The sequence below is a fragment of the Astatotilapia calliptera genome, chromosome 14, assembly GCF_900246225.1.
Source record: "Astatotilapia calliptera chromosome 14, fAstCal1.2, whole genome shotgun sequence".
NCBI lineage: Eukaryota > Metazoa > Chordata > Actinopteri > Cichliformes > Cichlidae > Astatotilapia > Astatotilapia calliptera.
Window position 1 is genome coordinate 33579497 of NC_039315.1, and position 16603 is coordinate 33596099.

The 16603-nt window shown below is 41.7% G+C and overlaps 1 protein-coding gene across 2 annotated transcripts; it reads right to left on the reverse strand.

The window, feature by feature from the left end:
* Positions 1-10260: 10260 nt before the first annotated feature.
* On the reverse strand, positions 10261-15662 carry LOC113035679 (tapasin-related protein-like). Of its 2 annotated transcripts, XR_003274375.1 has the most exons (8): positions 15572-15662; positions 15279-15455; positions 14905-15180; positions 13560-13889; positions 12584-12919; positions 12431-12514; positions 12117-12264; positions 10261-10925 (listed from the first exon to the last, which is right to left on the reverse strand). XR_003274375.1 is itself a non-coding variant. In XM_026191290.1 (7 exons), the coding sequence occupies exons 1-7, from the start codon at positions 15615-15617 to the stop codon at positions 12233-12235; spliced, it is 1281 nt and encodes a 426-aa protein (XP_026047075.1). In that variant the 5' UTR covers positions 15618-15662; the 3' UTR covers positions 11902-12232. The 2 variants fall into 2 exon arrangements, 1 of the variants encoding a protein (XP_026047075.1); XM_026191290.1 differs by lacking the exon at positions 10261-10925 and having other exon boundaries at positions 11902-12264.
* Positions 15663-16603: the final 941 nt, after the last annotated feature.

Genomic DNA, 16603 nt, shown 5'->3' on the forward strand with positions numbered 1-16603 from the left:
GCGCACTACTGTGTGACAAGTTACTCACAAAATATCCATAATCATGCCCACAGTTGTATTTCTACAGAGGTTTCTCCACACGTCTCAACGAGTCAACTGTAGGTTATGCTTCCATTTTTTTTTACGCCATCAAACTCGTAGTACTGCCTTTGACCTGAGGTGTTGCTGTGAGTGCACCAGAGCACATCCACAGCCACAGCACAGGAAGGTTTTTTTTTTGTTTGTTTTGGTTTTGTTTGTTTTGTTTTTTTTTACAAAAATTTTTATTCATGAACAATAGCACAAGAAACAGACAAGAAACTTAGAGTATTCATCAAATAAAAATCATGTGTAAAAACTGTGTGTTTAAGAAGCTAAAACAAAGTTATAAACTATCAGAAAGCAGTAACTTGTCTCAAATTAATTTAAAATGGCCAGGTAAAGCAACTTCTGTATTTATTTTTATTTAATGTTAATAACTGTACAATACTCTGTTTTTGGTAACTATTGTCCATGATGTAAATATGTAAAAAAAAATGTGCATGCTTCTGTTCTGTGTCCTGTGTGTCCTATTTGTTTGTATACAGTATGTGTTTTTCTTGCTGCTGTTACAACCAAATTTCCCCTTCTGGGACAATTAAAGGATTATTCTATTCTATTCTATTCTAAAGTAAGGGCTTTCCTATCACTTGCAAGTTTTAGCAATTTACTCAAGAATTTAAATTCATTAAGCAATCAGTTTTTCACTGTTTGGTTTTAAAATATTTACATTTGTGGATACAGTATTCCCTGACAACAACAGAGTCCAAACAAATATCCCATACTTGATTGCTTTATTGAATCCCAGTGGACTGTAACTAGCTCCATTTCATAAAGAGATTGCAATAATGTGGAAATAGTGTGGAAAAAGCAGAAGATCCAGACTTCAATATCATCTTCACAGAATACTCAGGTGGTCGTATCCAAGTTAAACCAATTTAAACTGGTTTAACTTGGATAATAACTTGAAATTTCTGAATTTCATCTCCTTGTTACCTGAACCTAACTGAATTAATCTTAACTGAATTGTGACAGTTACAGGATCCTGTTCAGGGAGGGTGCTGTCCTAGCTCCACTAGTTACTGAAACATTACTATTAGGGGTTGCATCCTTCTTCCATATGGTCTTCCAGTGCTTCCACCAAATGTTGCCTTGGTGGGCCATTGTCATATGGTTTCCCTGCCATTGAGAGGGAACTGTAATAATGTAATAATGTAATAAACCAGCTGTACTCCACTGAACCATTCATGGTTCAGTGGAGTACAGCTGATTTATTCTCCTGCCTTCTATCTCTCTGGTATACATCTGGCCATGGTTGTGATTCTTTGCTTGGCAGTTTCCAAGCCACTTCTGTACTTCTTAGACACTCCTTTCTGCAGCTCTGTGGAGGGCTAACTTCCCTCCACACTGCCCTGATTTTGGCCGCCTTCTCCATGGAGGGCACTGCTTCTTGTGGTTGTTCATCTTTTAGCAAAGCATCTCAGTGATCACTGCTGCTGTGGTTTAGACCAGCTGGTTGGTTTCAGTTTGTCTGTAACGCTGCATTCACATCTTTTAGTAGTCCTTCAAAGATTACTTTGAAAGTTGAACGTTATAGACTTGATAATCAGCCGCAGCTTAGCCACAATCTTCTCTCTCTAGCACTCAACACCTTCATCGAATTAGTTGTACTTGGGGCTTGGTTCCAATATGGGATGAGGGTGATAATATCTCCCCCCTGACGTGATGTCCTGGCCCTGTCGTTCCCATAGCATTTGTGTTGTACATCATCGATCTCCAATTGGGATAGCAGTTGCTTCTTCAGAATGTTGGAGCACCTAAGCTAAGTTGTTTCGCTTTCAGTTTACAACCTCTTCTGTTCCATGTGAGAGGATTTTCTCTAAGGCAGGAGAAATTATCTCCAAGAAAAGAAACAGACTCGGCCATCACACAGTGGAACAAATTCTCTTCCTAAACAAAAACCAAACAGGATAACCTTAAATGCATCATGTTTTTATTTTACAAGTTAATAAGCATTTTCCTTTTTCAGAACAGATAAAAAATGAGCTTAGAGTCCAGGACCAGCTCAAAGAAGAGAGGGTCAACTTTGAAAAAAGGACATCAGAATATCTTGTAGAGGCTAGCACGCTGTTTCAATGTAGAGACAGACTTAAAACAGTGGAGGCACTAGAAGAGAAATTAAAAGCTGAAATTAAAACATGGCAAAAAAAAGCAGAGGATTTTGAAGAGCAAAAGGACAGGGTCATTATGGAAAAAAACACATTGATAATGAAAAATAATGAACTGTCAGATTTTCTTTTGGGAAAGGACTTGGACAATAACAAACTAGTAAAAGAGTTAAAAGAAAAACAAGAGGAAGTAGAAAGTCAGACAAAGGAAGCCTCAAAGCAGCTTTCTAACACACCTGGAGAAAGTCCTGCAGATGAAAAATGAACAAATAGCCAAACTTGAAATTGAGAGGCGGGAATCCTTCAATATAATGACATACAATGTGAAAACTGAAGATGGACTGATATTAAGGAGAAATCAGAGGAGTTTACTGTACACTCAAAAGACAATGGGACCATCGGAAGGACAGTGTGATGACAACAACACACCACCTGAACCAACAGGTGGTGTGTTGTTTTACATGCATGGATGTGAGCCACGTTAAAACAAAGAAGCTTGCTCACTACTATTGATGTTTTATTAAAAACATGACAGCGGCTGCCCAGTCTTTCACCGATTTACGAAGGCCCGGCCAAATGAACCTAGAGCTGACCAGCTTGACCGAGGCCCCGATGCCTGGATGAGAGAGGGCGTGTACGGAGTCGAAAACGCGACGACGCCACGAAAGGGGAACTACAGGGCGTGGACGGCTGGTGGAAACATCGCACAGCCCACCATTCCACACGGGTCTGTCCTCCAGTAGGGGAGACCGGGGATAGTTGTAACGTGGGTCAGTTGTAACACTTCCAATTTCTCCAATCAGGGCTAAGTTTCAAATGATGTGACTCATCCTGTGCATGCCCAATTCAGTTCTGCTATCACATGTGAAAAATCAGTACATTTTGTCAAACACAGACAATTTAACATGAAAAAAAGTAATTTGTATACCAAAAAGTAAGTTTTTCTACTTTATTTCAATGTTTAATAGCATTATCTGCTTTGCAGTTAAACTCATCAAACTTGAATTATGTTATTTGTATGTCTATGGGGATATATTCTGTGTAGGTCTTTAGTGCTAATGTTTTAGCCGTTGACTGTAATGTTAGCTAGTTCATAGCTATAGGAGTCTGGGTTAGTTGTAACAATAATGCAGATGTTACCACATTATTACTTTAACTTATATTAAACAAGTTGGGGCAATGACTTCAGCAGAGAGGTTCACTGGTCACCTTTGTATATGCAGTTAATGCCACTGGCAACACAATTCCTCCACTGTTTGTGTTCCCACACATACATTATGCAGACCACTGTGTCAGAGATGGACCAGTAGGAAGTACTGGTAGTGGAAATAAATCAGGATGGGTGCAAGAAACAGATTTCCTCATCTTTCTGAAGCACTTTGCAAACCACACCAAGGTAAGCCATGATAAAAAGTAATGGAATTGCGATGCTGGTGAACAACTATATTTTTTCAGCTTCATTGTTATGTTCAAAATTGGTGCAAGAGTTGTAGGTTATAATGCCCACTGAGCCAATGAGGCCAAACTCAAGGAAGACCAACCAAAATTAATGAAATATTCAGTTGCAGAAAATTCCATAACTTGTCTTTTTTGGGGGGTTGGAATATGTTCAAAGTTAGATTTCTGCATTCTGTCACACACACACACAGCTACATAAATGGCTCCAAGTGCATTCATGTGTTGAATAAACAAAGATTACATGTTAATATTTTGTTAGTACCCTTATTTCATTGTGTTACATTTCACCCCAGGATATGTTACAACTAACCCAGACTATGGGGTTACCGGTAATTGTAACATTTCACTCTTCGTGTTTGAGACCATACCATGCAATGGGTAATTGTGCTGCAGAGAAAATAGCTGCACTATTTAATAGCAGAGACATGTAAATACTTTGCATTACATTTTGAATCCACTACCTTAAAAGAGCTTCAATTTACAGACAGAAATGTCAAAAATGTTACAACTATCCCCGGTCTCCCCTACAAGGCCCGTTTGCGCAGACCGAAGGGCTAGGACGTCTGGGTCGGCCTGTTGGTCAGCGGCCAAAGCCTCAAAGTCTATGCCAACATAAACGGGAGAAACCAGCACGCGGGATAGACAGTCAGTTGGACTTACCAGCCGCGTGCTCAATGTCAGTTGTGAACTCGGAAATGGCAGCCAACTGGCACTACTGGCGCCCGCTCCACGGATCAGAGACCTTGGACATCGCGAATGTCAAAGGTTTATGATCGACGTATGCGGTGAAGCTCCGAGCCTCGAGAAAAAAACGAAAATGCCGTGTCGCGAGGTGCCAGCAACTCCCTGTCAAAAATGCTATATTTGCGCTCACTGTCCCTAAGTGTGCGACTAAAAAAAAGTGAGCGGTTGCCAGACACCGGAGACCCGCTGTTCTAACACTGCGCCACGTCCGACACGTCGGAGGTCAACGCAATCTCCGCCGACGGAAACGGGTGGGCCAGCAGGGCGGCGTTTGCCAGCGCGGTCTTGGCCCCAGAAAATGCCTGGATGCGTTCAGGGAGCCAATCAATTGGGTCCTTAGCTGTTTTACCCTTCAAGGCAGCATAGAGAGGCTGCAGCAGGTGCGCAGCTCTGGGGAGAAAGCGGTTGTAGAAATTGACCATCCCCAAGAACTCCTGCAACGCTTTAATGGACGCGGGACGCGGAAAAGCCGAAACGGCCCGGACCTTGTCTGGCAACGGAACCACACCGTCAGCGGAAATGCGGTGGCCCAAGAAATCCAGAACCGGCAAGCCGAACTGGCACTTGGAGGGGTTGACGATCAGGCCATGTGCCGCCAAGCGCTGGAAAACCTGATGCAGATGCGACGCATGCTGACTCTCAGAACAGCTGGCCACCAATATATCGTCAAGGTACACGAAGACGAAAGGCAGCTCGCGCAAGACAGAGTCCATCAACCGCTGAAAAGTCTGGGCGGCGCCTTTCAGGCCGAACGGCATGCGCAAAAATTCAAACAGGCCGAAAGGGGTAATAACGGCAGTTTTGGGGACGTCTTCGGCGCGCACGGGAACCTGGTGATACCCCCGCACCAAGTCAATTTTAGAAAAAATCGAGGTGCCGGCGAGGTGGGCGGAAAAATCCTGGATGTGGGGAATGGGGTAACGGTCGTTCTCCGTGACATTATTCAAACGGCGAAAATCCCCACAAGGCCGCCACCGACCGTCTGACTTGGGCACCATGTGTAGAGGAGAAGCCCAGGCACTATTCGAGCGATGCACAATGCCGAGGCACTCCATTGCAGCAAACTCTTCCTGAGCGACGGAGAGTTTCGCGGGGTCGAGGCGGCGCGCGCGTGCGAACACCGGGGGACCGACCGTCGGAATATAAGGTTCAAGCCCGTGCTTCGTTGCCGTGTTCGAGAAATTAGGAACAGTTAGTGAAGGGAACTCCAAGAGCAAACGCTGAAAAACATTCCCTGAAGTCACTAAATTAGCCTGATTCAGGGGCTCGGTGGCGCGAGTGAAACAGGGTATTGAAGAAAAAGACAGGGCATCGATTAAGCGTCTGTTAGCGACATCGACCAGCAGTCCGTGGGCACAAAAAAAATCGGTGCCCAAAATAGGTACAGAGCTAGCGGCACCAACAAAGGTCCATTGGAAATCCCGACCATGAAAACAAACAGTGACGAACCTTTCCCCGAACATTGCGATGGGAGAGTCATTAGCCGCAATAAGCTGCGGTCCGTAGCCCGCTGCTAAACTGTCGGCTCCGGACGGGGGAAGGAGGCTCTTCTGGGAGCCGGAGTCGAGGAAACGTCTCCCAGAGCGCGAGTCTTCTATGAAGAGCAGTTTTTCTTTGTCGCCAGCGGTCGCGGCCGCTACAGCGCGCTGGCGGGGCCCGTGTCCCAGGGTCGGAGAAGCGCAAGGCAGCAGGCAGCGGTGCGCTCCGGCGCCAAAACGCTGATGGTAGAAACAATTTACCCTGAAGCAAAACTTAAGCCAGGCAGTAATTGACAAAAAAGCAAAACAAGTAAAAGAGAAAGAACTCAAGCAAAAAGAAGAATGTTTAAAAAAGGAGATCAAAAGTCCAGGACCAGCTCATGGAAGAGTGGGTGAACTGTGAGAAAAGAAAAACATAATATGTGAAATGCTATACATATAAAGGCTAACCACTGAGCCCTGCTCTGAAAAACTGCCATGGATGTAACTCTGTCTGTAAAGTTGCATTTAAGAAATAAGTGCTTAAAGTTAAAGTTTAAAGCGCCATCTTCTGTCACTACGGAACATGAAGTCACGTGGTTGGTTGGTTAATAGACTTGTGAAAGTTGACTAGTTGATAGACATCGTACACTTTCTGGATCCATATATTATATGTGGGAGGTCCTGGTTTTAACCATCTAATAATTATGCATTTTAGGGCTGCAGTGAGGTAAGTTTTGGCTTTGCAGTCAATAAGTTCTGGAATCCTTCCCAAAACTGCTACTGTAGGACTTAGTGGAATATTTACTTTGAAAACTCAAATTATAGGATCAAATATCTGCCTCCAGAATACACAGAGTTTAGGGCAGAGCCAAAATATATGGGTATGGTTGGTAGATTGTGTCCCACAGATCCTCCAGTATGAACTCAGAAGTGTGGGGCCCATCTTATCAGTTATTTCTGGTGTTCTGTAGAATCTGCTGATAATTTTCCATTTAAACTCTCTCCATCTGTTTGAATTAGTGGTCTGGTGTGCTTTAGTACATATTTCCCACTTGATATCATCAGGTATTTTTCATTTATTTCTGCTTTCCACCTTCCCCTCATCCTCAGGGAATTATGCTTAATCATTGATGCAAATGCGTCATAGGTTTGACTAATAGTAGTAGTCTTGTCTCTGTTTCCCATCTGTTTTTTGGGTTGTTGTTGTTTTTTTTTTAGAAATTCTTCAATTGGTGTGGGGTTGGCAATGTTTCCCTAGCTCTCGAGTGTTGTCAAAAAGGACCTTAGTTGTAGGTGTCTATAGAAATCTGTCCTGGGGAGATTAAATTCATTCTTCAGATGTTCAAATGTCTTAAAGTTCCCTTGTTCCAATAGTTGATGTTCACATTTCAGTCCATTATATGCCCACTTTTAAATGCAGTATCCAAATACTGCATTTAAAAAGTGGACAGGGAAAAGGGTTTCATAGATCCAATGCTTGATAGTGATGAATGATACTTTTGTGGTCCCAGTGCTGACTGAATTTTGTTCCAAAACTCTAATGTATTTTTTTTTCTCCAGATTGCCATTTATTTTACGAGACTATCTAGAAAAGGAAGTGTTTCCATTGGTTCAGGATATTTTCTATTTTCTATATTGAGCCAGCAAGTATGAATATCACTTGGCAGCCATGTCAGCAAAGGTTTTATTTGTGCAGCCCAGTAGTAATGTTTAAAATTAGGAACATTAATACCCCCCCTTATCTTAAACAACTGCAGGGTCTTGAGTCTAATTCTACGCTGCTGTTTATCCCATATGAAGTTAGAAGTTATTTTGTCCAGCTTATCAAGCATTGTCGTTTGGATTTTCAACTGGTATCATCTGTAAAATAAATAGAATAGTCTGGGCAGAACATTCAACTCAGCTCATTCGGGACAGGAGAATAGACCACTGCTCTCAATCATTGCTGATACGTTGAATTATTTTATTAGAATTTTTCTCAAACAAGTGGTCCAAAGGTATGGGAATGAAAATTCCTAAGTATTGTTAAGGGTTCAAATATTGAGAAGGGATACAGGAGGGTTGGTCAAACGATGATTTTAATGAACACACGTGTGGGAGATGAACACTGTACGCAGACAGCATCAATCTCTCCCTAACAATACACAAGCAGCTGTTTTATACCATTAGGGTTTACCTTTATGACGCCCCCTCATGCGTCAAGCAGATACAATACATGCATAAGTTTCAAAACCACAATGACTTTTAACACAGTTTGAAAAAACAACATCGCCTCGTCTCCATCCCAGGTGTCTTCCTGTCGCTGCCGGAGGCTCGCTTATCGTCTGGAACATCAGGCACACATTCTGCAACAAACTGTTCTTTTGCAGGCACAATTTTGCAGTCACAAGCAACATATTTTGAGGGATTCTAAGTGTGTGTGTGTTTGTGTCGACCTGAAATGCACTCAGTTTCACCTCTCACCTCACCAGCTAAATCTTGTAACCTTTCCACCAGACAGAAGGCCAGCACGTACACAACTGAAACTATATGTGTAATGTATTGAATAAATGTTTTAATCAAGTGATACTACTTAAAACTTCATAAAAGAATATAAAAGAATAAAAGATAACAATGAATAACCTGGTTATTCAAATAGCCTCATCCAGACAGCGCATGTGTCACAAAAATCAACACACTGCTTCAGAAACACTGTGCCTGTGTCTGAACAGAGTCGTATGATCAATGACATCTGAAGCTTCATTCGGCATGTCGCTGCTTCAGTACCTAATTCAATGGTTTGTAAGGAACTGAATCACTGGCAGGGCTTGTGCTGTGTTTTGGTGGCGATTTGTGCGCGAGAGAGTGAACTAGTGTACAACATAATGAGAGTCATGGAGCCATCGAGGAAGAGAGGACCTACCTACTCCTAAATAAAAGCCAGTTCACAACCTATTTGGTCCACTGGTCTAAAATGTAGAAAGAAATACACTATACATATAGTGATGGTTATAATTATATAAGTAGTAGTATATTATATATATAAACGTACCTTAATTACATAATCATGCGGAGGAGCTCCCACAGCACAACAATACTCTAAATCTATTATAACATTGTGTTGTACATTATTATGTACAGTGTATATTTTATTTGTCTTAATAAAAAAAACACCAAGACGTCCCAATCAAAGGGAGAACACACCATAACATATTTAAACAAGAAAGGTTTATTTGTTAAAATAATTTCTTAATAAATTAGACAGAATGTCTTTGGCGTGGCGTTTTCAGTGGGAGAAACGTTTCGTTGCTCATCCAAGTGACTTCTTCAGTCTTAGCTGACTGCAGGTTTCCACATTCTTATAAACAGTACACTTGCACAATGACTGAAACTAGCCCACTGAATGAACAATGGGCTGTGAGGTTCTTTCAACCAGTATCCAGGTTTAAGGACCAAAGCACAACATTCTGAATCTAATCAAAGAACATGTCAGCATCTCCAAAAGAGTAAGGTGAGGAGTAACCCACATAGCAAAATTGGTATGGCCCGGATCTGGCTCACACAATGTGCTTACACATGGCCCACATACTGCAAAGAATGACGGCCCTTTGGTGGCCCAGATCTGGTTTGCCAGAGGTGGCCCACACATGGGCCAGCACAAGGCCAGTTGCAGACATACTGCTGGGGCCCTGTGCTGGCCCAGAACAGTTTCAGCTCTGGCCCCAGATGTCAGCCTAATGTGTACCTTAATCAAGCCATGTAATAACAACATGTGCCGGAACATAATAGTGCAAAAATAACATGACGAAACTCTGTTCAGACAGTGAATGGACTGATTCTTACAAAGCACTTTTCTACTCTCCCAGATTACTCAAAGTGTTCTATACAACATGCCACATTCACCCACTTTCTCTAAACTGAGTGCTTCCTAACTACATTCATACACATTCACACTCTTGACATGCAGACTGGAGGAGCCAGGGATTGAACCACTAACCTTCCGATCAGTAGGTGACCTACTCTACCTCCTGAGCTATAGCCACCCAGTGCGAAACATGAGATAAAATGTACACTCACAAACCTGTCAAACCTGCATTTGAAACGTTGGCTACCATTGCAGTATAGTATTGTAACATGGCATTTGGGTCTTCTAACTAAAATAGGAAAAGAGGAACATAAATAGTGCCATCATTGCCAGGCCTGGCCCACATCTGGTTGACATACACCCTGCCATGACACCAGTCAGTCAGAAGTGCCAACTTGATGCCGGATCCAGGCCAGACCTGTTTTCAATGAGCCTGGGCCACATAAACCAAACCGTAATCGGGCCAGATGTGGCATGCCATCACATAGACAGTGCCACCTATGCCAGGCCTGGCCCATATCTGGATGACATACCACTTACCATGCCAGAAGTCAGCCAGCAGTGGCAGCTAGACACCAGATCCGGGCCAGACCTGTCTGCTATGTGGGAACACTCTGGAGTAAAAAACGTGAGTGCTTCCTCTTGTTACCCTCCATTAGTGAGAGTGCTTCTCTTTCGACTCTTCTTTCAAATCTTTGCAGTTACCAATAAACCTGTGACTGAATTTTGTTGTCTTTTCTAAAACTGATAAAATATGAGGAATTCTTCTCATCTGCTCAGCTTAATTTTTTCTTGTGATTTTTAATATAAAGGGATCATGAACTCTGAATACAGGCTGCTCTTGGACATACCATCATAACATCATGATAGGCAAGTTTAGACTCTTTTTGGGTGTGCTCAAGCATGCTATATAGGGTCAAAAGCATTAGCTGATGTAGCTAATTTTAACCTTTAATCCACTAGTGTGCTGGGATATTGCGAGTTGCCAGCCAAGGAGCTGATGAACTTTACTATTAATAGTTTGTTACAAATTTCTATTCCTATTCTGGTCAAATTGGGCTTCAGTGTTTGTTTACTGTACAGCTCCAGATCCAGGTGGCAGCAAGTCAGAATGTTGTTATCTATGTATGTCAGCAGCAACCTGTATTCAGTTTGAATATTGCTATAAACTGATATGGATCAGTTTATCTTTTATTCACTGCAACATTTAACATTTGGGTGATGGCACAAAGACTGAGAGAGAGGAGGATAGAGAGGGAGTAGGGTGAAGACAGCAAAGAGAGAGAGCAAAAAGAAACAGGTAAGAGTGGACATGTAGTCACATTCACCAAAAATTATAAAGCTGTAGCTTCATTTTTTACCCACATTTATTAATGATGATTTCACGTATCTAAGTAGTGGGTTGTACTGTTGTTGATTATTTGGAACACCAACCTGCTGTTATAGTAATTATAAGATTATATTTTTATCATTTTCCAAAAAATACAATTCCAGGAATATGGAGAGAGACACACAGAGTCAGAGGGAACAGACTACAAATCTGTTCTCCACTCGTGAAATTAGGGTACATGATGCTTTGTGCTGAGTCTGCATAACAAAGGGAGCATTTGTATGAATTCAAAAACATATAAAACAACTCTATTACAAGTTTGCTTCATGTACAAGGTCTATGCAGGGATTTTCCATTGTTTATACTATGTAATGCTACTTTAAGTGCTTGGTGACTCAGTGAGCTGGCTCTATGTGATTAAGAAACTGAAATAGTGCCTCTTTAATGACTGAGCCTTTGCCTCAGTTTGGATCCATGCTAAAATGGGTGGATTAGATTGAAATCTCTCACAATTCACTCTGAATTATTCTTAGAGGAACTCATTTCCTTTTGAAGGTGACATTGTGATGTTAATCAAAATGAGTTAAGGTTTGCAAGTGTGAAAAAGGTTGATGACATTTGCAAACAGCATGTTCCATTACTAATAAATAAAGGCACTGCATGCATGACTGGGAGCTGAACCCCCCCCCCCAAAAAAAGGTTTAAACCTAGAATTGCCCGCGCTCTCCAAACATCATCTTACTTGGTTTATTTTTCACCTGAGTGTTTAAATAAAAGCTTATAGTAAAGGTAGTGCATATTTTATTTATGGATTCATTCTTTTCAGCATCCTTATTATATTTATTAATTTTACAGTAATCTTCATTTAGTAAACTGACATTCAGTTTCCAATATTCTGTTTTTATTCAGCTCTATATAGAACCTTGTCTCCCCAGTGTTTAGTCCAAAAAGTGTCTCGTGCATCAGAAGAATCAGTCCTGGCTCCTGAATCCACTGGCTCAGCAGCTGCTAACCCGTAATCTTCAGTAGTTTTAATGTTATTGCACTGTTTTACATTCATACATGCAGGAGTTTACACATCGACACAAATCTACCTTTCACTGGTGTTTCTATGGGGACCCCAGAAAGGACAGTTTGCCAGCCAGCCTTGTGTGTTGAGAATGGGGCCACATCCTCTCGCTCTGATCCCAGTCCTCCAGTTTGTTTGTTTTTATATCGCCTTACCCGCTAACGTTCTCCATGCTGTGAAGAAAAATGACAATTACCCTCTAGAACATCAACGAGTTATGTCATAATGATCTTCATATAACATGCTTTCATGTCAGTGACTCCAAAACAGCAAGCTCGTGTGACTGTATTCTTTCCTTGTGTGTGTGTTTTGATGTAGCAGCAGGTCTGTATCACTCACCTGAGTGCAGGTAGCGCCGCTTCACATACAACAGCAGGATCATAACAGAGCCCACAGCGAGGTACAACATCCAGTTTGTTGGCTCTGAAACAGAACACACATCAAGCTCTGCTCCTCCCAGATGCTAGCTCCTAGTATTACACTGAGACTCACCTTCCACAATCAGGGTGAAGCTCTTTGTGATGGGCACTTTCAGGGACTGATGGGAAACGCTGCATGTGAACCTTTTCCCAGAGTCCCTGAGCGAAGCCTGGAGGTAGAAGAAGCCCGACAACGAGAAGGTCATGTCCCGATTTTCTTTGTGGTAGGAAAGGAAGACATTCTCCAGTGACCTGGTATGTGGAGCGTCCAACATGACTGGATCCTGCTCGTACCAAATTATCTCCACATCCCGAGGGTAGTAGCTGTTTGCCCCACACACAATCTTCCTCTTGTTACCCTCCACTAGTGAGAGACTGGGTCCCACATTGAGGGAGACATGGGGAGGCTCTGAGGAAAGCAAAAAACATTACTTTAAAAGCTGAAACGAACAGTGGCTTTTCTGCTGACTTTCTATATTTCTAAGTTCTAAAAAACACATCCACACCATACGACTTTTATCACATAAGATGAGAATGAACACTTTAAGAGCCTGATTTGCTTTTTTTTTAAAAAAAAGAAAAAAAGACTGAATAAAAAAAAAAAAGTTAAAAAAATTTTTTGTCAGCATTTACAAAGATACTTTTACACGCTATTTTGTCCTATTCAGGAGACATGGTTTTGCAGACATGTTCATGTGCAGCCCTCCAACAGCATGTAGCCTGATGGCGATGACGCTATGCTGATATTGCTGAAAAGTGGGCGTGAACAGCAGAGTGAGTGACAGCAGGCATGCAACAGGAAACAGCGACGGACTGGTTCTACCACATATTTTTGACGTTGCTCCTGATAGCAGTAAACATCTCCAGCAAACTTTAAACAGTAATAATAAGAGTATTTATGGTTGTCACACTATGCTGTACACATCACAAACAGCTTTTTCACAGTCCACCTTAAACTCCATCAGTAAATGTGGTTGAAAGCATATAAGCACAATTTAGTATTAGTACTTTTGTCCATGGGCTATGAACTCTCTGACTGTTTTCCTCACCTTCAATCTGCAGATTTATATCCACCCTGCCGAATAGTGGATTCACGGACACTGAACAAATGTAGGTCCCTTCACTGCTTATCATGGTGGAGGCGAGGGTGTAGGAGGCATCTCCGGCTGCAAAGGCACGTAGTCCAACACCACTTCCTTGGGTCTGTCCTGTGCGCCTGTTGTAACTGAAGAGCTTGGTCCTCTCACCGTGGTGCTGCTTGTGCCACTCCACAGTGACCTTTGCACCTTTGTGGTCGACATCAAACTGGCAGTGGAGCTTTTGCTGGAACTTCAGGCGTGCTTTAACTGAGGGAGTCTGTGTTTTGATGACCATGGCGACTGTGGAAAAGTGTGACAAACATGAACACATGCGAGTTGTTAAGCACATTTCTCAATACAAGTGTCCAATAACAGTGTAGGAGCCATGGGAAAGGCCATATTTCATTTGTGTATTGAAAGTTGAAGATGAACCCTAAGTGGTGCAACATTTCTTAAATCTGAAATGTGACACCTCTGGCAATCCCTAATTCTAGGCCATTACGGCTGAAGATTCCTGGTTAGCTGGGTACATATACCACTCAGTTAACAAACCACCTGGGTACAGCCTACTGTGCATATAGCTTAACACAAGGATCCTTACCTCTTATCTGTGTACATGTGTTTATTTGTCTCATCCATGTAATCATTAACACCAACTGGCTGATATTAGTTACACAGACACAGGTTCCTGTTACATGCATGCAATCTTCCTCATTAACTCAGTACCATTGTTCCACATGATAACACTTTCTTATCTTTAATTAGCTTAAAAATTCCTGCACACGTTGAGGAAATCCAAAGCACCTGCCACAGATGCTCTTTGTTGTCATTAATGATGCATTCAACCACATCTTATAGGACAAATACACATTTGTTCTGGGACGCACTCTCTCTCAAACAAATACTAATATTTTTAGGTTATGTGCTGGTGTAATACATTTTGTAGATATGTAAATATGTCATCGAGTGAGACTGCTGATGTCTAACTTTGATTGTAGTTCTTCATTTAATTATTAATCAGACTGACCAAATCAATGTATTTTATGAGAAGAATTAAGTACATTTTTATTATTTCATTATTTTAATTATTTTATGAACATTTTATTATTTGTTTTAATGGATGGTTAGTCATTTGTAATCAAGTTAATTGTTTTATTTTCCTTCAGTCAAAGTTTGTTCCCATAATATTTATATTTTCTTCCTTTATGGGGTCTGGCACAGCAATACTAACGACTAGTCATAACTCCAACAAAAAACAAACTTTTAAGACAAATATATTCAGTTTTAGTCTGAAATCCTCATATGTTCAGTTTACCTGTGGTGGTGAGTACCTCTCTGTTAGGGATGGGGGGCCATTTGTGGTAGTCTGGCCGTCCTGGGGGAGGCTGGTCGAAGGGGCGCCTGAGGAAGCTGGTGATGGTGAAGAGGCCCCTGCTGTGTCTGAGGATGCAGGTAAACCAGTGGTTGTACTCATGGGCACCGAGGACAGGCCAGCGGACGTAACCGCCCTCTGTGCTGTATCTGTGCAGCTCACACTTCAGCTGCTCTGCCTCCACCCCCTCCACATACTGCAGCAGATCCAACTTTGATCCTAGAAGACAATAAAATAAACTCTAACACACTGTTGTTGTTGTTGTTGTTGTTCATGTTGTTTTCAGCCTTCTCCTCATGCAGGCTGCAGTAACTCACTGGTGATCAGGAAAGTGATGGCGTTTGGGTTAACAGGAGCATCTCCTTTCTGACCAAACTGAAGTATAGCCTCTCTGTGGATGAGTTGAGTCTCTGTGTGGTTGTCCTTATTCAAAAACACACGCTCATCAATGAAGTAGCAGGGCAGCCACAGGATCTGATGGACACTCCACACACCTGAATGACACACACGGGCATAGAAGATCAAACAGTGTTAAGTTCATGTGGTAGCCTGTAGTGCCGATACTTGTTGCTGACCTACACACAAGCTGTAATCTGTGACAATAACTCACCTGCACTTAGAGACCAGTAAATAAATATCGTGAATATTAAACTCATGATTCTTCCCCGGTGCCCTCCACGGTCATACCCCTTGCTGCGCGATTGTCACAGGAAGTTTGTCGGGATACTTTCACTTTCACTCTGCAGGGGTGAATGCTGTGCAGAACAGGATAACGAGCTGCTCACAGAAGAAAATAACAAAAAAGAAAAAATCTAGAATATTTGCTGTTAAATTGCGTTAATTTCCCCGGATAGCCTGTACAGGTGTCCTAATTATTTTATTGTCAGTCATTATGAGGATGACTGTGTGTCCTGTGTAAACTACTGTCTGTGCTGTGTCATACATAAAAGCTGGATTTTTACCGATTCGTTTTCCCACAAAGATCTATTGTAAATTCACGGCGAATAGTTTTGTTTTTGTCTTTTGTTTTTTTTTTGGTGGGGGGTGTCTTTTTTGTTTTTTAACTGTATTAAACTTGCAGTACCTTTGTTGTCCTGAAGTGTCGCTGTGAAAACTGACCGCATGAAAATACCAGATCAATAGAGAGAAGTCCTGAAATTCAACACACGTCGTACAAGAGAACTTTTCCACCCAATTTTATTAATGAACAATAGCAATACGAACAGATGAGGCGCTTATCCACCAAACAAAAATAAATTATACAAAGGCTGAGTGTTTAGGAGACATATCAAGATACATATCAAATACAATAAATATTAAAAATATTAATTAACATGAAAAAAGCATAAGCATTAAAAAAAAGTTCCTAAAGAAAAAAAGAGTCCTGATACCAAAGCCCCAAAACATATTCCATACTGTTTTATTGAATCCTGTTGGACTGTAACCAACTCCTCCTGTGATTCCAGAAAGCCAGTGTGGAAAAAGCAGACAATCCACACTTTCTATATCATCTTCACAGAATACTCAGGTGGTCATATCCAAGTAAAACCAACTAAAGCCTGAATGATTATTTTGTTGGTAAATTCATTTACAATTTTGAATTTCTCTTCTTTCCCTTTGGGAGGAAGAGGAAGTGAAATAT

Bases quoted from the DNA above. Each gene is read 5' to 3' on its own strand.
- LOC113035679 (XM_026191290.1), bottom strand. From the start codon at position 15,617: ATGAGTTTAATATTCACGATATTTATTTACTGGTCTCTAAGTGCAG. The intron at 15,181-15,278 runs GTGAGTTACTGC...ATTGTCTTCTAG, and splicing joins CATCACTTTCCTGATCACCA to GATCAAAGTTGGATCTGCTG. The intron at 12,515-12,583 runs GTGAGTCTCAGT...GTTCTGTTTCAG, and splicing joins CTTCACCCTGATTGTGGAAG to AGCCAACAAACTGGATGTTG.